Here is a 23,927-nt window from a genome sequence, read left to right on the forward strand (position 1 = left end):
CCTGCTCAAATCCATCCCTGGAACAATCGTATTTCAGGACGACATCCTTATCACAGGTCGAGACACCGAGGAACACCTCCACAACCTGGAGGAGGTGCTACGCCGACTGGACCGGGTAGGCCTGCGACTAAAGAAGTCCAAGTGTGTGTTTTTGGCCCCAGAGGTCAAGTTTTTGGGCAGGAGGGTTGCCGCAGATGGGATCCGGCCTACTGAATCCAAAAAGGAGGCGATCCGTCGCGTGCCCAGGCCCGGCAACACATTGGAGTTGCGTTCATTTCTGGGACTATTGAACTATTTCGGGAACTTTCTGCTGAACTTAAGCACATTGTTGGAGCCGCTACACATGCTCCTGCATAAGGATTGCGATTGGTTTTGGGGGGACTGACAGGAACGGGCTTTCAATCGGACGTGGAACCTGCTTTGTTCTAATAAGCTGTTGACCCTGTACAACACCTGTAAGAAATTAGTTTTGACATGCGATGCATAGAAACATAGAAACATAGAAAATAGGTGCAGGAGTAGGCCATTTGGCCCTTCGAGCCTGCACCGCCATTCAATGAGTTCATGGCTGAACATGCAACTTCAGTACCCCATTCCTGCTTTCTCACCATACCCCTTGATCCCCCTAGTAGTAAGGACTTCATCTAACTCCTTTTTGAATATATTTAGTGAATTGGCCTCAACAACTTTCTGTGGTAGAGAATTCCACAGGTTCACCACTCTCTGGGTGAAGAAGTTTCTCCTCATCTCGGTCCTAAATGGCTTACCCCTTATCCTTAGACTGTGACCCCTGGTTTTGACATGTGATGCATCATCCTATGGGGTTGGGTGCGTGTTGCAGCAGAGTAATGATGAGGGCCAACTCCAACCTGTGGCTTTTGCCTCCAGGTCGCTCTCCCATGCAGAAAGGGGGTATGGGATGGTTGAAAAGGAAGCACTCGCATGTGTCTACAGGGTGAAAAAGATGCACCAGTACCTTTTTGGCAGAAGGTTCGAGTTAGAAACGGACCACAAGCCGTTAACATCCCTGCTGTCCGACAGCGAAGCTGTCAATGCCAATGCGTCAGCTCGCATACAGCGATGGGCTCTCACGCTGGCTGCGTATGAGTACACCATACGGCACCGGCCAGGCACCGAAAATTGCGCTGACGCGCTCAGCAGCCTTCCACTGGCCACCACTGAGACGGAAGCTGACCGGGAAAACAACATGTCATACATTGTGACACGCAACATAATAAAGAGGACCATTGGCATCTTGAAACAGCGTTTTGAATGCCCGGACCATTCCTGAGGCTACTTGCAATACTCCCCTGAGATTGTCAGTCAGTTCACTGTTGTGTGCTGCATGCTGCATAACTTGGCCATCGTGAGGCAGCAGCAGCTGGTAGTAGAAGACTCACCTGAGGTGAGAGTGGCTGATGATGAAGAGGAAGGTGGAGATGATGATGAGAAGGACTAGGACGAGGACGAGGAAGCCATGCAACTACCTGAACGCTGAGGAGGGCAGGCCGTCGTGCCCTTTTAACGATTGCTCGAGCTGTGTGCCAGCAGCTCATCCGTGAATGCTTTGCTGCCTGAAGGCTCAGCGGCAACTATTCCAAATGGACCATGTTTGCTGTTTGGACCTGTTCCGTAATGTGTTGTGTTAATGGAACAAATAATGGCAATGATTCTTCTTTACTTCAAAAAGTTGTGTTAATAATGGAACAAATAATGGAAATGATTGTTATAATTTAAAATATATTTTATTCAAAAGTTTAACAAACTCTTGTTTGTACTTAACTTTAATAAAAATATTCTTCTATCAAACTTTAAAGTTTTCATTTAAGATCACTTACAAACTTTTTAACTTGTAAATTTACATAACTTATAAAAAACTTTTAATTTGAGAACAGTAACAACAATAATAATAATAACAACAGCAGCAAAGAGAGGCTGCACCCATCTCTCCTCCACCTCAAGCTGCGTTTGATCTTCTTGACTCCACATTGGTGGCACAGCGTTTCTCGGGTTGGTACCAAGCTTATTCTTTTGAACATCTCAGGTAATGGGCACTTCTTGATGACGGGGGGTGCGGGGGGCAGGTGGTAATGTGGAAGGCCCGGCTTGAGCCTCTTTAGAGGCTGATCTGGGGATTGGAGTGGGAGTGGCAGTTGATTCTGTCAATGGGCGCGGGGTCTGGGTGTGTTCCCTTATTGCAGCAGCTAACTCCGACATTCCCTTCCTCATGTGCCCTGACAGTGTCTCGACTACCTCCAACATTCCCTCCCTCATGTTCACCAACAGTGTATCAGCTACCTGTGACATTCCCTCCCTCATGTTCACCAACAGTGTCTCGACTACCTGCAACATTCGCTCCCTCATGTTCACTGACAGCGCTTCAGCTACATGCGACATTCCCTCCCTCATGATCCGGGACAGAGTTCCCATTTCTCGTGAGCGTGTTGTTACTTTTCTCGACAGTCCCGATACCTCATCACCCACTCCACTGATGGTGTCCAGGAGTGATCGTGTAAGATCAATGCTCTCCACACTCAGTCATCATCTGAACCACATCTGTTAGATCCTGCACCTTAGGAAAGCGCTCTCGAGCTCTCCTTCCCCCTCATTATCCTGGGTGAGGCTCATTGCATCCCACTGGGACCCGCAGCCTCAGACCGTGAGAAACCATGGAATATCCCAACACTCATATCACTCAGGAAAGGGCCTGGCATCGCAGTGGGTGGTACCTGCACCTCCTTCAGAGTGAGTACCACAGTGTGGGCTTCATCCATCACCTCCCCCTCCCCCTCACACCATGCTCTTGGTCTGGAAGGTGGGATTGGAAGATGTTCTCCTCTTCAGGCTCGTCCGTGTCTGAATCTTCTTCTGCATCGGCTTCAGCCTCGTCAGGATTGGCCTTAAGTTCTGCAAAATATAACAGAACAGACAAATGGTTAGCAGAGAGGAGGGGGCAGGGTGGGTGGGATGAGTAGGCTCACACAACGCAGGCAGAAGGCTGATTTGTAGGATCATGATGAAAGCACATAGCATCAACCGAAGCGTAGCTGACGGAGACATCCCCATGAAGCATGGCTAGCTTGTGCAGTACTTAACATTTAGCAATGCCAGACTCTGGAATTTGCAGGACTTACCCTCTCCCTTGAGTGTGGGCCCAGATTGTGCAGTGGTGATTGCTTTTCTCCAGGCAGGACCCATCAAAGCAGCGACCCTGTCTTCCAAGGGTGTCAGTGGGTGCAGATTTGCAAGACCTCCTCCTGTTCGAGTTCTTTCCCTTTTGTTGTGTGCCACCTTCCTCTGCAAAGATGAAAATGTAACTTTTTAGAGAGGGTGTCTTTCTGCTGGGTGGGACATATACAGATGGTCACATTTACAATTGCAATTCCATTGAATAAATGAAAATATTACTTACACTAACTACTTGACCAAGGTCCTGCCACTTTTTACACTGGCCTCCAGACCTCGGGGTGGTCACCATTGCACAGTAATCTTCTGCAAGTTGGTTCCAGCGTTTCTTTATTTCTTTTCGTGAAACTTTTATGTGACCTCTGCTGGTGTCCAGCTCCTGCCATCTGGCCTCAATCACAGTAACTAGTGCCTCCACTTCATCCTGTAAGAAATTCTTGGTCCTTGAACCGCGTTGCATATTGTATTGCAGCTCTGATTTTTCCAATGAGAATTAAAGTTCTCGCACACAACTAGCTCTTTAAAAATGACCGAATGCGGACCGGGAGCTGAACTGGGCATGCGCGTCCATAACAGTCACTTCAAAAACATTTCTTTTTTCTCAGGCATGCGCAGAAGTGGGGGGCATTGTTTTTTCAGCGCAGACATTAGGTTCCACCCCCCAAAGCTAAAAGACAGGCTGCACGGTGCCAATTAAAAAAAATAGACCGGGGAAACTTGCTAGTTATTTTTTTGGAGTAGTCGGGACCAAAATAACCGGCGTAACTCTTGCAAGGTGCCAAAAAACGGCATTGGGGAAAATTGAGCCCTATGTTCTTATGTTCTTAACATGTTATGCCCTTTCCTTATTTACTACCATCTTGTAAATACATTTTTATTCTGATGTGATGAATTATAATTTTGAAATTCAGTACCTTTTCTTTTTGTTTATTGAAAGTGAATTGCAATTTAACATATTGCTTAAAGGCCAAAAATTCAAAGTTCTGCCATAAATTTACTGTCTTGTCCTTCAGTTCAGCACAGAACTAGTCTGATTGCTTTTACATTTCCGAAACTGTTTGTGAACTTTTACTAAGACATCATAATCTTCACTATATTAAGCCTTACTTCATACAGCAATGGGAAAGAATGAGAAAACTGCTAACATACGTGAAGCTATGTAAAATAAATTCTGTTAACGGGAGGTGAAAACCCCAGCATTTTTTTTAAAAAACACATTTGGTGTAAACTGCACAGAGGATTTATAAGTGCAAAAACAAATGTGCCTTATTAATATTGTGGACCATACGTTTTCTGCTGTAGTGGCTTGTGTGATCAGAATGTGTAATTATTGTATTATATCCACAGTGATTGACTTGCATACTGAGAATAAGAAATCAGAGCCTATTGAGGTTATGTACCCCCCACAACCAAAATAAAAGAGCTTGGATTCAGAAATAAATCCCAGGAATAACAGAATAGCTTCCTTTTAGATGTTGCATTTTTTGCCACGTTGTAAAATAAAAATGAGCATTTGTGCTGTGTTCAGCACTACCCTGCAGACTGTTTTTCTAGTTAAAATCCCTTCAAATTTCTTTTGCCTCACATCATTTCCACCGTCTCCTTTTCAGTTTGCCCCTTTGCTATGCATTGTTTACTGAGTGGGAAACTTGACATGTTATCAGGCCTCCTTTGGTGCCACAGTTTCTAACCAATCAACTAAGGAGTGAGCAACAGCTCGACAGAATTATCCTAACTAGTACTAAGTCCCCTTGTGCTCACTGACCTACAGTGGCTCCTGGTCCAGCAATTCCTCAAATTTAAGATTCTCATCATTGAGTTCAAATTCCTCCATGGTCTCACCCCCCTCCCTATCTTTCTCGCCTCCTCCAACCCTCCGAGACCCCTACAATCCTCTAATTCTGGCCTCTTGCGCTTCCCTGATTTCCATCGCTCTACCATATGGTGGCCGTGCCTTCAGCTGCCGAGGCCCTAAGCTCTGGAATTCCCTCCCTAAACCTCTCCGCCTCTTTACCTCTCTCTCCTCCTTTAAGACACTTCTTAAAACCTTCCTCTTTGACAAAGCTTTGGCTCAGTTGACTGAATATCTTATGTGGCTCGGTGTCAAATCTTGTCTCATAAAACTCCTGTGAAGCGTCTTGGGACGTTTTATATAAATCCAAGTTATTGTTGTTGTCCACCCTCCAATTTTTCCTTGTTGGAAGAAAATCTGTCACCTCTTATCGCTCCCTGCTGGATAGCATGCTTGAAATTGTAAGTCTCCTTGTCAGAATCGTGAAAAGTAAGCTCACATCCTATCATGCACTGAAGCCGCAGATCAGCAGAGCAATCCACAGCGTATTTAAGTGTTTTATAAAGTTAAGAAGTTTTAAAATGAAGATTTTATCAGTCTAATTCCACATGAATGGAGAGCATCTTTTGTTATTTGCAAAGCACCATTCACTTGTTTACTTAAAGGTTAATGCTTGGATTGTGTCATCTCCCTTGGCACGGCTTGCCATAAATGAGCAAAAATATTTTTGTTGGGCCAGTTATGTAATTGGAGTAAGTGGGATTGTGGGCCAACTTTTGGAATAATAGAGGGTTGAATTAATTCTTAATAACTGTGATGGTGATGTCTTGCAACAGCTCATGGCTTGCATGCTGGGGCACTTTTGTCTTCTAGGCCACCCTGGCATTGCCCGCCAGAAATTGGGCCAGTTTTGTCATTTGCATATATTGTTGGGGCAGGGGATAGAAATTGGCCCTTGTTGCACCCATTGTACTGATCGAAAACTGGGAACAAAAATGAACCAACTTCTGGTGGGCAATGCCAGGGAGGCCTGAAAGGCATCCAACCCCATATCGGGTAGCGGGGTTTTTCAGGTGTCCCTGACGGCCGCTTGAAACAGATGTTAGGCCACCTCATTTGCAAATTTGAGGGGCCTCACGACAGTTTTTTGAACCCTTCCACTAAATCGGCAGACGCCAAGCCCAAATAATTAAATAAGCCTCTTGGTGGGTGGAGCTGTCTGAGGATAATTGTAGACTTCAGAATGACGTAGACAGGATGGTGAAATGGGCAGAAGCATGGCTGATAGAGTTCAATGTGGGGAAGTGTGAAGCGATACACTTTGGTAGGACTAATATGGAAAAACAGTATACCATGGGGTCAAAATTGGTGAAGACCCCCACCCGCCGAAGTGCCGCCCAAAGGACCGTCGATGGCTGCCAAGGTACCTGATGGCGGGGTTTTCGGCAGAAAGGTCCTTGAAAGGGCGGCGGGTGGCAAGAGGGACTTATGTTGCCAATCTCGGCGGCAAAGGTGCTTGCCAAGGATGGAGTTGGGCCCATGGAGGGTCGAAGACCTGAAAGGAAAATCATCAAAAAAAAACATCGGAACACCTTAAGGGGACCCCATCCAGGTAAGTTGCTGGAAAGAAAAAATTAAAAAAATTTTTACAAACATTTTTTTTCACAGCTCTTCATACTCACCGTCGGGGATAGAACAGCATCCAGCCAGCGGTCCTTCCCTGTTCTGGCACCGACTCCCGTCCACATCAATATGGCATCTCGGCAGGCGGGAGGTCAGTTGTGCCAGTCAGCTGTCCGCTGACGTCAGGGGGCGGTTCCCGGTGGCTCTCCCCTCCTGCCCGCTCCACACCAAATGGAAAGTGGCACTGGGTGCAACTTCAAGAGGAATGTCGGTGGCAGTGGGCAGCAGTCGGTGGCTGTGGGCAGCAAGGCCATCAATTTCGGGCCCATATATGGCATGATTTCGAAATGTGTAGATGAGCAGAGAGACCTTGGTGTCCATATACACAAATCCTTCAAGGTGGCCAGGCAAGTTGATAAGGTGGTTAAAAAAGCATATGGGTTACTTAGGTTTATAAATAGAAAAAATCTATTATCTCTGGTGAGTGGGCCAATAACCAGAGGTCAGAGATTCAAAATCATTGGCAAAAGATCTAGAGGGGCGATGAGGAGAAATTTCTTCACTCGAGAGTTGTCGGGATATGGAATGTTCCACCTGAAAAGGTGGAGGAAGCTGATTCCAGAAATAATTTAAAAAAGGAGTTCGACAGGTTCTTGAGAACATACAAGGTTACTGACAAAGAGTGGGGGTGGTGCGGGCAGGGTGGGACGGGACTAAGCACGAGAGCCAGCACAGGCACGACATTCTGTGCTGCAAGTTTTAATGAGTCCATGAAAATGAGCCCAAACCAATTTATAGCCTGTTTTGTAACGTATTTAATTATTTTGTATTGGATGATTGAAATAATCATTCTGTAGTCAAAATATATTGATTGTGAGAGATAATGCAAGAGGTTCAAATGATAAAATATCATCTGAGGTAGCTAATGAAACTAGCGAACAATTTAGGCTGTGAGGACATGGGTTTGATTTCATGCAGGATGCATATTCAATTCATCAAGGTCCTGGGTTAATTTTTCAGTCAACCAGAAAGTGGAATTACTGTGAAAGATAGAAAGAACTTTCATTTATTCAGCGCCTTTCACAACCTCAGGACGTCCCAAAACGCTTCACAGCCAATGAAGAACTTCTTGAAGTGTAGTCAATGTTGTCATGTCAGAAAACGTGGCAGCCAACAAGCTCCCACAAGTAGCAATCTGATAATGACCAGATAATCTGTTTGTTTAGTGACGTTGATTGAGGGATAACCTTTGGCCAGGACACCAGGGATAACTCCTCTGCTCGTCTTCGAAATAGTAATCTTAGGATCTTTTACGTCCACCTGAAAGGGAAGACGGGGCCTCGTTTTAACATTTCATCCGAAAGACGGCACCTCCAACAGCGCAGCGCTCCCTCAGCACTGGGAGTGTCAGCCTGGATTTGGTGCTCAAGTCTCTGGAGTGGGACTTGATCGGAGGTGAGAATGCTACGTAACTGAGCCACGGCTGAAGGGAGGGTTAATTGGCTGGTTTCCCCAGCCTCACCCCCTCGCTGACATTTCAATATGGCGGGATGGTCATGGAGAGTCAGAAGAGGATGCAGGGGGGTGGGGGGGGAACAAGGGGGAAGGAATGGGGGGCAATAGCTAAGGAATGATTTAGTGGCAGGGGTTCAATGGTTGACCTCCCCCTGCTCTGTCTTTCCTGTTGCATCGCTCTAGAACCGCTCAAAAAACACAGATGACCAGAGGAAAATCCAGCCTCCAATATTTAATTATATTGAAACCCTATTGAATAATATCAAATGCTATTTTAAGCTGTGTGTGATTCCAATGTTAATTTTGAAAGAGATCAGTGATCATGAAGTTTCTTTATATTTTACATTGCATTCTTTTCCATTTCTAATACTCATAAATAGGGGCCATAAATAAAAGATAGTCACTAATAAATCCAATGGGGAACTCAGGAGGAACTTCTTCACCCAGAGCATGTTTAAAATGTGAAACACGCTACAACAGGGAGTGGTTGAGGCGAATAGCATTGATGCATTTAAGGGGAAGTTGGATAAGCACATGAGGGAGAAAGGAATAGAATAATATGCTGCAAGTGTGGGAGGAGGCTCGTGTGGAGCATAAACACCAACACCAACATGAACCTGTTGGGCTGAATGGCCTGTTTCTGTACTGTAATTACATGAACATTTCTGCCAGGATTTTGTTAACATAAGATATCTGTGTGTAAAGGGACATATGTCTATTTGTAACACAGTACTTCCACATAGCTTTCAATTAAAAGTGCTTTTAAGTTAATTCATAAAAATGACATTTTTCATAGTTTGTATTTGGAGCTGTGGAATTTTTCAGAGTTGTAATAAACCTTTCAGCATTTAACTCAAGTTTTGTTTATTTTTTTAAAATCACATCAATAATTAAAAAAAATTTTTTATGAATTGGTTCTAACTAAATCAAGTTTGCCTGTTAAAAATTGTGTTCCGGATATAATCTGCTTGAAAGAAAGAAAGAATTACAATTATATAGCTCCTTTCATGACCACTGGATGTCTCAAAGCGCTTTACAGTCAATGAAAGTACTTTTGGAGTGCAGTCACTGCTGTAATGTGAGAAACACAATGACCAATTTGCACACAGCAAGGTCCCACAAACAGCAATGTTATAATGGCCAGATAATCTGTTTTTGTTATGTTGATTGAGGGACAAATATTGGCCAGGACACTGGGGATAACTCCCCTGCTCTTCTTCGAAATAGTGCCATGGGACCTTTTATTTCCACCTGATGTTAAACTGCCCTCTCCGGTGGATGGAAAATATCCCATGGCGACTATTTTGAAGAAGAGGAAGGGAGTTTCTCCCAGAGTCCTGGTCAATATTTATCCCTGAATCAACATCACTAAAACAGGTTATCTAGTCATTTCGCTCATTGCTATTTGTGGAAGCTTGTTGTGTGCAAATTGGCTGCTGCATTTCCCTACATTACAACAGTGACTACACTTCAAAAGTACTTAATTCGCTGTAAAGTGCTTTGGGATGTACTGAGGTCATGAAAGGCTCTATCTAAATGCAAGGCTTTCTGTCTGTCTTCCTTTCTATCTTTCTCTCCCTCTTTCTCTCCCTTTCTCTCTTTCTCATCACCACCTTTGATGCCTTAGTCCTTATTAAAACCATTACTCTCTCCCACCCTTACTGTTCACCCTGGTACAACCCTCATCTTCACTCCCTCAAGTCCAAGGGGCGCAGGCTTGAACAGATGTGGCGAACAACTGGTTTAGCCATTCACCGCCATAAAGCATTATCAGGTCCTACTCTTGTCTGCAAAAACTGCTCACTATTCCAGGATCTTTCTGGAATGCAAAGATAATCCCTGGCTACTATTCTCTAATGCTAACCGTCTTCTATAAACCCCTCTCCCCTATCTCCATCACACTCACCTCCAACAACAAGTGTGAGGAGCTCATGGACAACTTTATTTCAAAGATTGAGACCACCCAATTAGCTGCCTCTGCGAGTTTCCTTCCTTCCCCTAGCCCATTGGGCCAAACTTCCTCTGAGGTTCCCCTCTGCCCTAGCCCTAAACTCACACCTTTCTCTAGTTTCTCTCTGATCTTCCCCTCTTGACCTCTCCAAGCTCATCTGGTCCTTGAGACCCACTTCCCACTAAATTGTTGACCACCCAACTTCCTTTTCTGGCTCCCATGTTAGCTGACATTGTTAATGGTTCTCTCTCCTCAGGTATTGTCCCCCTCTCCTTCAGATCTGTGATCATCACCCCTCTCCTTAAAAAAACAACCCTTGAACCCACTGTGCTTGATAGCTACCGCCCCATCTCCAACCTCCCTTTCCTCTCCAAAGTCCTTGAACGTGTTGATGCCTCCCAAATCCGTGCCCATTTTTCCCGGAACTCCATGTTTGAATCCCTTCAATCTGGTTTCCGCCCCTGCCACAGTACTGAAACGGCTCTCATCAAAGTCACAAATGATATCCTTTGCGACTGTGACAAAAGTAAACTATCTCTTCTCGTCCTCCTCGACCTGTCTGCAGCCTTTGACACAGTTGATCACTCCATCCTTCTCCAATGCCTCTCCACCATCGTCCAGCTGGGTGGGACTGCACTCGCCCCCTTCCATTCTTATCTGTGATCGTAGCCAGAGAATCACCTGCATTGGCTTCTCTTCCCACCCTCGCATTGTTACCTCTGGTGTTCCCCAAGGATCTATCCTTGTCACCCTCTGATTTCTCATCTATATGCTGCCCCTTGGCGATATCATCCGAAAACACGGAGTCACTTTCCACATGTACGCTGACGACACCCAGCTGTACCTCACTACCACTTCTCTCGACCCCTCCTTGGTCTCTAAATTGTCAGACTGCTTGTCCGACATCCAGTACTGGATGAGCAGAAATTTTCTCCAATTAAATATTGGGAAGACCGAAGGCATTATCTTTAGTCCCTGCCACAAACTGCGTTCCCTAGCCACTGACTCTGTCTCTCTCTCTACCATCTATCTGAGGCTAAACCAGACTGTTCGCAACCTAAGCATCATATTTGACCCTGAAATGAGCTTCCGGCCAAATATCCGTGGCATAACTAAAACCACCTATTGCAACCTCCGTAACATTGCCCGCCTCCACCCCTGCCTCAGCTCATCTGTTGCTGAAACCCTGATCCATGCCTTTGTACCTCTAGACTTGACTACTCCAACGCACTCCTGGCTGGTCTCCCACATTGTACCCTATGTAAACTTGAGGTCATCCAAAACTCGGCAGCCCATGTCCTAACTCACTCCAAGTCCCGATCACCTATCACCACTGTGCTCACTGACCTACATTGGCTCCTCGTTAAGCAACGCCTCGATTTCAAAATTCTTATCATTGTTTACAAATCCCTCCATGGCCTCGCCCCTCCCTATATCTGTAATCTCTTTCAGTCTCATAACCCCGCTCCTCAAATTCTGCCCTCTTGAGCAGTAAGGTCTGAAAAAAAAAAAGAAAGAAAGAAAGAAACTCAACCATCGGTGGCTGTGCCTTCAGCTGACTGGTTCCGAAACTCTGGAACTCCCTCCCTAAACCTCTCCGCCTCTCTTCCTCTCTTTCCTCCTTTAAGATGCTCCTTAAAACCTACCTCTTTGACCAAGCATCTGCCTTAATTTCTTCTTGTGTGGCTCGATGTCAAATTTATTTGTTTTGTCTTGTAACACTGCTGTGACACACCGTTAAAGTTACTACGTTAAAGGTGCTATATAAATAAAAGTTGTTGTTTCTTTCTTTCTTTCTTCAGACCTTACTGAATAACATAGCATTTGAACTCAAATTTTGGGATGTAAACCTCTTTAGTCAAATAAATGATGGGAGGTCACTGCAGGTTTCCATTAGCAAAGTATGTTGTGCTTTGAGGAACAGTAGGTGTTTTTGTGTAGCGAAACACATCAGAGTTGATATGCAGCAGCTGGTATTACAAGTTATTGACTTTAACTTTCTTTTTTCTCTCATCACTTGTCCCTCATAAACAGCTCACTGTACAGAGAAATGTGTCCATGGAAGATGCGTTGCTCCCAACACCTGTCAGTGTGAACCAGGCTGGGGAGCCCCAAACTGTTCCAGTGGTAAGATCTCACCTGCTGTTGTCCATCTTGTCTTTTTTCCTTCCGCACTCTGTCTTTTAGTACAGCCAATTTGATAAGTTTTCTTCGATGCACAATGTAAGTCTGATATTTAGTTTTGCAATGTAGAAACATATAATAAAAAGAGGAGCTGGTAAATAACAGGTCAGATTCTCGCTGGAACAATAATGGTGTGTCACACGCCATAATTAATCCGCAAGTCGCCAGCAAGTTCAGGGGACCAAGTGATGCACTGTGAGTTGCGAACCCCTGGAACTTACTGGTCGATTTACTGGCCGATGGCTTTGCATGAATGGTATCTTGCTCTTAGCTTTTCCATTATTATTAACAACTTGCTGGATTTGCACATTAATTGCCCATTAAACTCACCACAGAAAGCTAACTCTGGTAATTAGCAGCGTAAGCACCCTTTTAACAATGTGATCATTCTTAATATAATGCCAATCAAGGTCTCTGGCCCAGAAAGGCAACAGTTTAAATTGTGGAGTCTCATTCCTTCAGGTGGTAAATTGTTCTTGGAGATTCCCTTCCTATCACCTTTTTCTGTCTCTCTTAATCCAATGTTTCCTTCCCTCTCTTTATTTGTCTTCCTGTACCTGGTTTGACTCCAGTTGATCCAATATCCTTCTCCATCATTCCTCTGTTTCATTCTTAGTCCTTAAATCTCATTGATTAAGGAGCTAGACTGTCCCGTTGCTCACTGAGGTCCCAGGTGCCCAGTTACCCTCACCATGGCATTAACAGCTCGCACTTCCAGTAAGTTACAGGGCAAAAAAATTTTGAGCTGAAATGTGCAGGAACAAGTCTGACTAACGGGGCTCGCCGCGAGATGCCCCACTCCAGCAAGATCTGGGCCAATGCATAATATAACTGTACGTGGCAATATGCCACCAATGTGTTAGCATTTACGGGTTATTAACAGTGGAAAGGTCATGTGCCTTTCTCCCAATTTTCATGTGCCATAATATTGTAGCCAGGATAAATGAAAGGACCATTGTTTTTCATGACCCTTAAGGTTTCGAATAAAGCTTGAATATTTATACAACCATACAGCTACTTGGACTGGGGATGGTTTTGCATGGTTTTCAGCTTTAAAGATAGATGTAATGAACCTTGCTTCTGGATGGGATTTCAGATATATCGAGCATTTTATTTCTGACCTGAATCAAAACAGCTGTCTCTTTATACAACCTAATTCCAGATGTTTCCAGACACTCGCGTGTTTATATAGATAGCACAGTAGGTATTTCACTCCTAGGTCAGGTCTTTCATCACATGGACATGCAATGACTACTGATTTTTAGCATAGTGTAACGTAATGCAGACAGGAGCATAAAATTACAAAGAGACATTGAAAGATTAAGTGAGTTGGTGAAACTGTGGCAGATGGATTTCAATGCAGGTAAGTGTGACATCATTCATTTTGGACCAAAAAGGAGAGATACGAGTATTTTTTAAATGGTGAATAGCTAGGAACAGTGGAGATCCAAAGAGATTTAGGGGTATATGTACACAGATCACTAAAATGTAGTGTTCAGGTACAAAATATAACCAAAAGGCTAATGGAATGTTAGACTTTATATCTCGAGGGCTAGAATAGAAAAGATAGTATGCAGGTACAGCAAGTGATCAGGAAAGCCAATGGAATCTTGGCCTTTATTGCAAAGGGGATGGAGTATAAAAGCAGGGAAGTCTTGCTACAACTATACAGGGTATCAGTGAGGCCACACCTGGAATACTGCGTGCAGTTTTGGTTTCCATATTTACTTGCTTTGGAGGCAGTTCAGAGAAGGTTCACTAGGTTGATTCCGGAGATGAGGGGGTTGACTTATGAGGAAAGGTTGAGTAGGTTGGGCCTCTACTCATTGGAATTCAGAAGAATGAGGGGTGATCTTATCGAAACCTATAAGATTATGAGGGGGCTTGACAAAGTGGATGCAGAGAGGATGTTTCCACTGATGGGGGAGACGAGAACTAGAGGGCATGATCTTAGAATAAGGGGCCGTCCATTTAAGACTGAGATGAGGAGAAATTTCTTCTCTGAGGGTTGTAAATCTGTGGAATTCGCTGCCTCAGAGAGCTGTGGAATCTGGGACATTGAATAAATTTAAGACAGAGATAGACAGTTTCTTAAAAGATAAGGGTTAATGGGGAGTGGGCAGGGAAGTGGAGCTGAGTCCATGATCAGATCAGCCATGATCTTATTGAATGGCGGAGCAGGCTTGAGGGGCCGGATGGCCTATTTCTGCTCCTATTTATTATGCTCTTATGTTCTTATAGAGGGGAGGAAGTTTTGTTACACAAAGCCCTGGTTTTACATTCAGCGTCTCTTCCTGGTTATCAATGCGCCATGAAAGATTTTCGTGATTCACTCATTAGATATGCACACTGCATCATAGCCATTCCTTCATCAGCAGAGCATCTACGTTTGGCATATTATAAGAAATTTGGCATCAGGGATCTTGTTTTGAGCACCAAAAACAACTTGCATTTATATAGAACTTTTTAACATAGTCAAATGTCCCAAGGCGCTTCACGGGAGTGTTATCAAACAAAATTTGATACCGATCCACATGAGATATTGGGACAGTTGTCTAAAAGCTTGGTCAAAGAGGTAGGTTTTAAGGAGCATCTTAAAGGCGGAGAGAGAGGTAGAGAGGTAGAGAGGTGGAGAGGTTTAGGGAGGGAGTTCCAAAGCTTAGGTTTTGGCAGCTGAAGGCACGCCCACCAATGGTAGGGCGCTGGAAATCGGGGTTATGCAAGAGGCCAGAATTGGAGGAGAGTTGTAGGGAGGGGAGAGGCCATGGAAGGATTTGAAAACAATGATGAGAATTTTAAAATCGTTAGACTTCTCAGGCAGCTTCTTCCGGTCCGAGTCGGCCTCTGTGGTTCCTGCTATTGCACCGGCTCGGAGCTGGAGAACATTAGCGGATTGGCCTTTCGGGGGCTGCAACCCACTGGTGGAATAGCAGTGAGGCCCCGGGCCTCAAAATAGACCCTCACACTGGCACCATTGGGACCCCGGACCATGCTACCCGATAGTTTAAAAACTACCCCAGTCTTTCTTCAAACATCTTCAGATTCTGCTAATATCAATATCCTCCTGGCCCCGTAAAAATAATATTAAAATGTAATCTTTTGGCCCTGTCGACCACCATCTACTTGATGTTGATGAACATGCTGCTTGCTCAGTGTTGGGGAGTTAATCTGGTTCACGCTTGTTTCATGAATAACAACAGTGACTACACTTCAAAAAAGCTGTTAAGTGATTTGCGATGTCCCAGGGCCGTGAAAGGTGCTATATAAACGCACATTCTTTCTTAATATTACGGCAAAGTTTAATTTTTATTTATGAAAGGAAGAATTGCTTATCACAACCTCGGGATGTCCCAAAGTGCTTTACAGCCAATTAAGTGCTTTTCTGAAGTGTCATGGGATACTGCTGTAATGTTTGAAATGCAGCAGACAATTTGTGCACAGCAAGATCCCACAAACAGCAATAAAATAATGACCAATTTTAGTAATGTTGGTTGAGGAATAAATGTTGGCTAGGACATCAGGGTGAACTCCCCAGCTCCTCTTCTAAATAGTGCCCATGGGATCTTCTACATCCAAATGAAAGAGCAGATGGGAACCTGGTTTAATGTCTCATCCAAAAGATGGTACCGTCTGACAATGCAGAAGTCTCTCAGTACTGGCATTGGGAATGTCAGCCTGTATTATGTGCTGAAATTTCTGGAGTGGGACTTGAACCCACAACCGTTTGAACTCAGAGGCAAGAGTCCTACCAACTGAGCCACAGCTGACACAGTCGAACAGTAGTAGTTAGTTTCAACTAAATTAAGTTGTGAGATTTTTGTTAAAACTGTAGTTCAGCAGCAACTCAGAACTTTTGTTGTTCCAGATTAATAAGAAAAAAGCCAAAATTAATGTTCAGTAAATCCTCTCAATGACATTAAAATGATTGAAGCGTAATGGTTGAGAGAATCTCTTCTTCTTAGGCAGTCCCCCGGAGTCGAGGATGACTTGCTTCCGCACTAAAATTAAGTTCTAAGGTGACTGATGAGACCAATGCGGGATCTACAGTCTCTGTCACAGGTAGGGGAGATGATGGGTGGGGTGCTTGGATTTATCGTACGCTCCTTCCGCTGTTCGTACTTGGCTTCCACGCGCTCCTGGTGAAGAGACTCGAAGTGTTCGGTACCTTCTCGGATGCTTCTCCTCCACTTTGAGCAGTCTTGGCCCAGGGATTCCCAAGAGTCGGTGGGGATGTTACATTTTTTAAAGGAAGCTTTGAGTGTGTCCTTGAAGCATTTTCTCTGCCCACCTGGGGCTCGCCTGCCGTGATGTAGCTTGGAGTAGAGTGCTTGTTTCACAAAAATCTAGGCCATAGTGCTGACATGAGGTCCATTTCTCTAATCCTGCAGCTCTCCAAACATGAATACAATTTCTAGAAATGCTGTTTGGGATATCTGCCCAGTTGAGTGCCTAGTTTCCAAGGCTATATATATATATTTTAATATTTGGAAAGCCAACCACGGAAAATAAAGTATAGAACCTCTTCTGTGCTTTCTCCAAGGTGCCCAGTTGGCTGTATAGTGCTAGGAAAATAGTGAATTGCCTTTGGCTGCATTCATTAAAAAGCAATTTTCCTGTATTATACCCATAAACTATTGGCCAGCAATATATTTTATATGGATTAATATGGTCATGGACGTTAGAAGTTTGAATACTTAAAAATCCTGCTGTGGTGATAATAGGAGTGATTAAATTATCCTGATGAATAAACATGGCATGAAATACTGTTAACAGAATATCCAAGATAACTCGCACACAAGGCCAAAAGGAAGACAATTTTACCTCCTAATGAAGAATGAATTTAAGAAGTTGAAAAAGTTTTTTTTAAACATATGCAAAAGTTAGAAGGTATTAATAACAATATCTAAGTTTTATAAAGATTGACACCTAGCGATGCTGAGTAAGTAGCCAGACTTTGGATTCTGATACTTCTTTTTCTGACGTATTCATTTTAGGAGATTTTGCTGCTGGTGTGGAGCTTTGCCGATTGAGTGTTTAGGTGTCAGCTATGGCTCAGTTTGGTAGCACTTCTGAGTCAGAAGATTGTGGGTTCAAACCCCACTCCCGAGATTTGAGCACAAAATCCAGGCAGGTACTCCCAGTGCAGTGCTGAGAGAACACTGCGTTGGCAGAGATGTTATCTTTCAGATAGAGATGTTAAACTGAAGCCCTGTCTGTCCTCTCAGGTGGCCGTAAAAGACCCCATGACATTTTCCCCCTTGTCCTGGTCAATATTTATCCCTCAACCAACATCACTATCTGGTCATTATCATGTTGCCACATTGTTATTTGTGAGAGCTTGCTGTGTGAAAATTGGTTGCCCTGTTTCCTACATTATAACAGTGACTACACTTCAAAAGTACTTCATTGGCTGTAAAGTGCTTTGGCACATCCTGAAGTTATGAAAGGCACTACTGTATATCAATGTAACTAATGTATGTATGTCTGGGTTTACCTGCCACCAGGGGGAGTGACCGTCGGAGGTCATTGGGCCACAGACACACATGTGCAGCCCTTGTATATAAAGAAAGCCTCCATGTTTAATCCTCACTTTGAGAGCTAATAAAGTAGAGTCAGGTTGCACCTGATTGAGTTCACGGTACTAAGCCGATTGAGTTATTGCAGACGCAACATTTGGCGACGAGGCACAATATGAACTTTCACACACAAAAAAAAAGAGCACCGTGGGAATCCTGGAGTGATTCGTGGAGGGAGAAGACTGGGAGGATTTTACAGATCGCCTCGACCAGTACTTCGTGGCCAACAAGATGGATGAAATCGCTGACGCAGTTAGAAGCAGGGCAGTTTTCCTCATGGTTTGTGGTCCAAAAATCTATGGCCTCATAAAGAATCTGCTTTCACCTGCACGTCCAATCGAAAAGACTATGAGGAATTGTGTGCTCTGATTCGGGACCATCTCAAACTGAAAGAAGGCATCATTGTCTCGAGATATCGCTTTTACAAGCATGTTCGTTCTGAGGGCCAGGACGTGGCGGAATTTGTTGCTGACCTGAGACGTCTCGCTGGGCCGTGTAAGTTTGGAACTGCATTGGAAGACATGCTGTGCGACATTTTTGTAATAGGCATAAACCACGAGATGATCCTGCGGAAGCTGCTGTCTGCAGAGACGCTGGATCTGAGCAGGGCCATCACGATCGCCCAGGCTTGCCTGACCACGGTCGACAGTACAAAGCAGATATCCTCGCAGAGTCGGAACTCCACGGCAAGTACTGTGCACCAGATTGTGTCGTCGGTTGACAGAGCTGCACCTGGCAGGGCCTACCTGACTGTGTTTGCAAAACCTGTAGCTGCTCGAAGTCCACCATTGGGCATGAATCCGATTTCACCCTGTTGGTGTTGTGGGGTCAATCATCGGCCTCATCAGTGCCGTTTCTGACAGTATATTTGTAGAGGCTGTGCGAAAATGGGGCACCTTCAGCGGATGTGTCCGCAGCTCAGCAAACGTGCTGCGACACACCACGTGGATAATGATGACCGATCGGAGTGAATCCGGCAATGCAACCCGATATACCCGAGGAGGAAGTGTATAGTGTACATTCGTTCCTGACAAAGAGCTAACCGATAATGATTGAAGTAAAATTGAACGGCGTGCCGGTATCTATGGAATTAGACACTAGTGAGAGTCAGTCAATTATGAGCCAGAGGACTTTCGAAAAGCTGTGGGACACCAAGGCCGTAAAACCCAAGCTGAGTCCAATAAATGCAAAATTGCGTACCTACACCAAAGAGCTCATACCAGTGATTGGCAGTGCAGTAGTCAAGGTACGATTTGACGGTTCATGATCTATCGCTGTGGATCGATCCAGGCAATGGTCCAACGCTGTTCGGCAGGAGTTGGCTTGAAAAATTAAGTGAAACTGGAACGATATTAAAGCTTTGTCATCAGTGGATGACGCTTTGTGTGCTCAAGTGCTGAGCAAATTTCCCTCGCTGTTTGAACCGGGCATCGGCAACTGCACGGGAGCCAAGGTGCAGATCCACCTGGACTCGGATGCAAGATCCGTCCATCACAAAGCCCGGGCAGACCCATAGATGATGAGGGAGAAGGTCGAAATCGAACTGGACAGACTCCAATGTGAAGGGGTCATTTCACCGGTCGAATTTAACGAATGGGCTAGTCCCATTGTTCCTGTGCTGAAAAGTGATGGCACTGTCAGGATTTGTGGAGACTACAAGGTTACGATCAACCGAGTTTCGAAACAGGATCAGTACCCGTTACCAAAGGCTGATGACCTGTTTGCAACGCTAGCCGGGGGAAAGTTGTTCACCAGATTGGATCTGACGTCGGCCTATATGACACAGGAGCTTGTCGAATCGTCGAAGAAACTTCCGTGCATCAATACGCATAAAGGACTGTTCATTTACAACAGGTGTCCTTTCGGAATTCGCTCGGCTGCAGCCATATTTCAGAGGAACATGGAGAGTTTACTGAAGTCCATCGCAAGAACCGTGGTATTCCAAGACGACAGACTGGTCACAGGTCGTGACACTGCTGAACACCTGCACAACCTGGAAGAGGTTCTACGTCGTCTGGACAAAGTGGGACTCAGGCTGAAATGTTCAAAGTGCATCTTTATGGCACTGGAAGTCAAATTCCTGGGAAGGAAGATTGCTGCAGACGGCATCAGGCCTATGGACTCGAAAACAGAGGCCATCAAAAATGCACCCAGACCCCAGAATGTGACGGAGCTGCGTTCGTTCCTTGCTCTTCTCAACTACTTTGATAATTTCTTGCCTAAATTGAGCACATTATTAGAGCCTCTGCACGTGCTGCTCAGAAAAGACGACAATTGGGTTTGGGGTGTATCGCAAGACAGGGCCTTCGAGAAGGCTAGAAATCTGCTTTGTTCCAACAAATTGCTGGTACATTATGACCCATGCAAGCGTTTAGTATTGGCCTGTGATGCTTCATCACATGGGGTTGGTTGCGTGCTCCAACAATCCAATGAGTCGGGCAAACTCCAACCTGTTGTGTACGCCTCTAAAAGCATGTCTAAAGCAGAAAGAGCCGATGGCATGGTAGAGAAAGAAGCTTTAGCCTGCGTATATGGGATTAAAAAATGCACCCGTATCTGTTTGGGCTTCGTTTCGAGCTTGAAACCGATCACAAGCCACCCGTATCCTTGTTTTCAGAGCATAGAGGTATCAATACCAAAGCATCGTCCCGTATTCAGGGGTGGGCGCTGACAGTATCTGCCTGTGATTATGTCATTCACCATAGACCTGGCACCGAGAATTATGCCGATGCATTGAGCCGTTTACCGTTACCCACGCCAGAGGTGGAAACACCACAGCCCGCAGACCTACTGTTGGTCATGGATGCCTTTGAGAGTGAAGGGTTGCCTGTCACTGCTCAACAAGTTAGGACCTAGACCAGCCAGGGTCCGATCTTATCGGTTGTAAAACGTTGTGTCCTTAGTGGTGATTGGTCGGCCATTCCCAGGGAAGTGTGTGATGAGACCAAACCTTACAACCGTCGCAAAGACGAACTATCCATTCAATCTGATTGTTTGTTTGTCATGGGGTAATCGTGTTATGCTCAAGAAATGCAGGGAGATATTTGGACGGGATTTACACCGTGCCCATCCTGGTATTGTGATGATGAAGGCCATTGCCAGGTCTCACGTTTGGTGGCCTGGCATTGACTCTGATTTGGAGTCATGTGTGCATCAGTGCAACACTTGCACGCAGTTATGCAATGCACCAGTGGAATCTCCGCTAAGTCTGTGGTCGTGGCCATCCAAACCATGGTCGAGGATCCACATCGACTATGCGGGTCCTTTCCTGGCAAAATGTTTTTGGTGGAGGTGGATGCGTATTCCAAATGGATAGAATGTGTAATCATGTCATCCAGTACATCCACAGCCACCATTGAGAGCCTTCGTGCCATGTTCGCCACTCATGGTCTGCCCGACATCGTTGTGAGCAACAACGGATCATGCTTCACGAATTTGGAGTTTCAAGAGTTTGAGACTCAATGGAATCAAGCACATAAGGCCAAACCCGCGTCCAATGGTCAAGCGGAGCGGGCCGTCCAAACCATCAAGCAGAGTCTGAAACGTGTAACTCTCAATTCTTTGCAGACTCACTTGTCACGCATACTGCTTAGTTATAGGACGAGACCCCACACGCTTACTGGGGTCCCTCCTGCTGAACTGTTGATGGAGAGGTCTCAAGATCAGGCTCTCGCTTGTCCACCCTGATCTTAATAATCACGTCGAAAACAGACGTCAACATCAGCAGTGGTATCATGATCGCACTGCGGTGTCACGCGACATCTCTATTAATGATCCTGAGTATGTGCTAAATTATGGTCAAGGCCCCAAGTGGGTCACTGGCACTGTTACGGCCAAGGAGGGTAACGGGGTGCTTATTGTCAGGCTCACTAATGGGCAAATATGCAGGAGGCACATTGATCAGACGAAATTGCAGCACACAGGCGAACCGGAACAGCTTGAAGAAGACACCATCAATGACCAACCGATTCATATTCAGTCATTTGAAGACTCTGCTGTTGACAATGAACCTGGGCCTTCAATCCCTGACATGGATACTGCCACTCCCATTAGATCGGCTACCCAGCCTCAAGTCATGAATGACTCGGGGAGCTCGCCCAGATCTGGAATTGAACTGAGACAATCAACTAGAGAGCGGAAAGTCCCGGGCCGTCTCAATTTGTAAATAGGACTGATACCAAGATCTTGGGAAGAATTATATAATGTATGTATGCCTGGGTTTACCTGCCACCAGGGGGAAGCGGCCCTCGGAGATCATTGGGCCACAGACACACATGTGCAGCCTTTGTATATAAAGAAAGCCTCCATGTTTAATCCTCACTTTGAGAGCTAATAAAGTAGGCCACACCTGATTGAGTTCATGGTACTAAGCCTATTGAGTTATTTTATACGCAACAGTAACGTCTTTCATTTTTTTCTTTTTGGGAGCGCATATTGGGAATTTGAGCAATTGCCTCCCATTTTTCCAGCCAGCTTTCTTGCGGATTTTCCATCTATTAATTTTAATGGATAGAAAGTCATGGATAGAAAGCCTGATTTCCCGATTGGGTGCTCCTGGCAGATTAGGTTCCAAGACGGTTGTGTAGTTTCATAATATTTCCTCTTCTGTGCGTTTGTGTTATTTGAATGATTGACAGCTTTCGGCCAGTTATAACGCGCATCAATGCACTGATCCAGCATTAACGGATTTCTGCTCATCAAGCAGCAATTAACTAGATTTCTACCAATTATTAAATCTTGACTTTGTCGAATCATAGAATTTTAAAGCACAAAAGGTGACCGACCATTCAGCCCATCGTGTCTACACTGGCTCTTTGAAAGAGCTACCCAATGAACCCCACTCACCCCTGCTCTTTCCCCATAGCCCTGCAAATATTTCCTTTTCAAGTATTTATCCAATTTCCTTTTGAAAGTTACTATTGAATGTGCTTGCACCACCTTTTCAGGCAATGCCTTCCTGATCATCACAACTCGCTGCATTAAAAAAATTTCCCTCATCTCCCCTCTGGCTCTTATGCCAATGACCTTAAATCTCTGTCCTCTGGTTACCGACCCTCCTGCTACTGGAAACAGTTTGTTCCTATCTACTCAACAAAACCCTTCAGAATTTTGAATATCTAATCCCAGTTCCTTTTACCAATTATCATTAAATTGACTTCAACCACGTGCTGCGTTAATGGAGGCTACTCAAAAGCTGGAGTTAAGAGCAGTACAAAGAAGGTGTGTGAAGTGAAGTAAAACAGACAGAAGCAGCATATGGAGCATTAAGGAATCTTGGACAAATGCATCAAGTGGGAAGGAGATTGCAAAAAACATAATTCTTAGGGAGTTCTGCACTGTCGGTGCTGTCTTTCAGATGAGATATTAAACCGAAGACCCATCTGCCCTCTCAGGTGGACATAACTGATTGCATGGCACTATTTTGAAGAAGCACTGAATTTATTCCTATTTTTCAAATTAATTTTCATGCACAGTTATGATTAACACATTTGGTGCAGTCACCCTAATCATTGGCAATAGACTTGATCCTCAATAGATGGAGAGAGGGGGGTGGGCAGGTTGAGGGGGGGGGGGTGCGGGTTGTGGAGGTGGGGAGATGGCAGGGCTGAACCAAACCGGACAGTGACTTTACACCAATTGAGAGTCATGTATTTGTAAAGGACAATGGGCATCACATACCAAAGGACAATTCAATCTCTAGTACAATTAATTGATTGCACATATGGCAATAGGGCATTCCTGTTGTATTGCTTGGGAGCTGGACCGGTTCTTGACTGGGGTAGAGATCACATCATATAGAAGGTAAATGTCTTTAAAGATAACCATATGGTCCATATGATCTCCTGGACTGGTGTTAACCGCCTGAGCGGGTAACTCGCACTGTTTTGGGATTACCTTTCGCCCTTTTAAATTGAGTCTTCATCCTGTCATTATACATGAGGACTGAATGTCACAGGACACAGACTGTTATGGTACATGGGCCAGATGAAAGGCAGCCCTTGTGTTTCATACAGAAGATATCAGATAAATATTTATTGATCATCTGCCATCGCTGGGTACACTTTGGTTACTGTATTGATTTTATATTAAAACACTTATT

General features: G+C 44.8%; 1 protein-coding gene across 3 annotated transcripts in view; it reads left to right on the plus strand.

Moving 5' to 3' along the window:
- Positions 1-23,927, plus strand: part of megf10 (multiple EGF-like-domains 10) — a 293,005-nt gene that overhangs the window by 117,588 nt on the left and 151,490 nt on the right. For 2 of the 3 annotated variants that reach the window (XM_070887065.1, XM_070887076.1), the window contains exon 5: positions 12,102-12,194. The exons of the other annotated variant lie outside the window; for it this stretch is intronic. In XM_070887065.1, the coding sequence (XP_070743166.1) occupies positions 12,102-12,194 (93 nt within the window). The remainder of the gene's footprint in view (positions 1-12,101; positions 12,195-23,927) is intronic. 3 annotated transcript variants of the gene reach the window in all.

This window comes from Pristiophorus japonicus, chromosome 1, assembly GCF_044704955.1.
Source record: "Pristiophorus japonicus isolate sPriJap1 chromosome 1, sPriJap1.hap1, whole genome shotgun sequence".
NCBI lineage: Eukaryota > Metazoa > Chordata > Chondrichthyes > Pristiophoridae > Pristiophorus > Pristiophorus japonicus.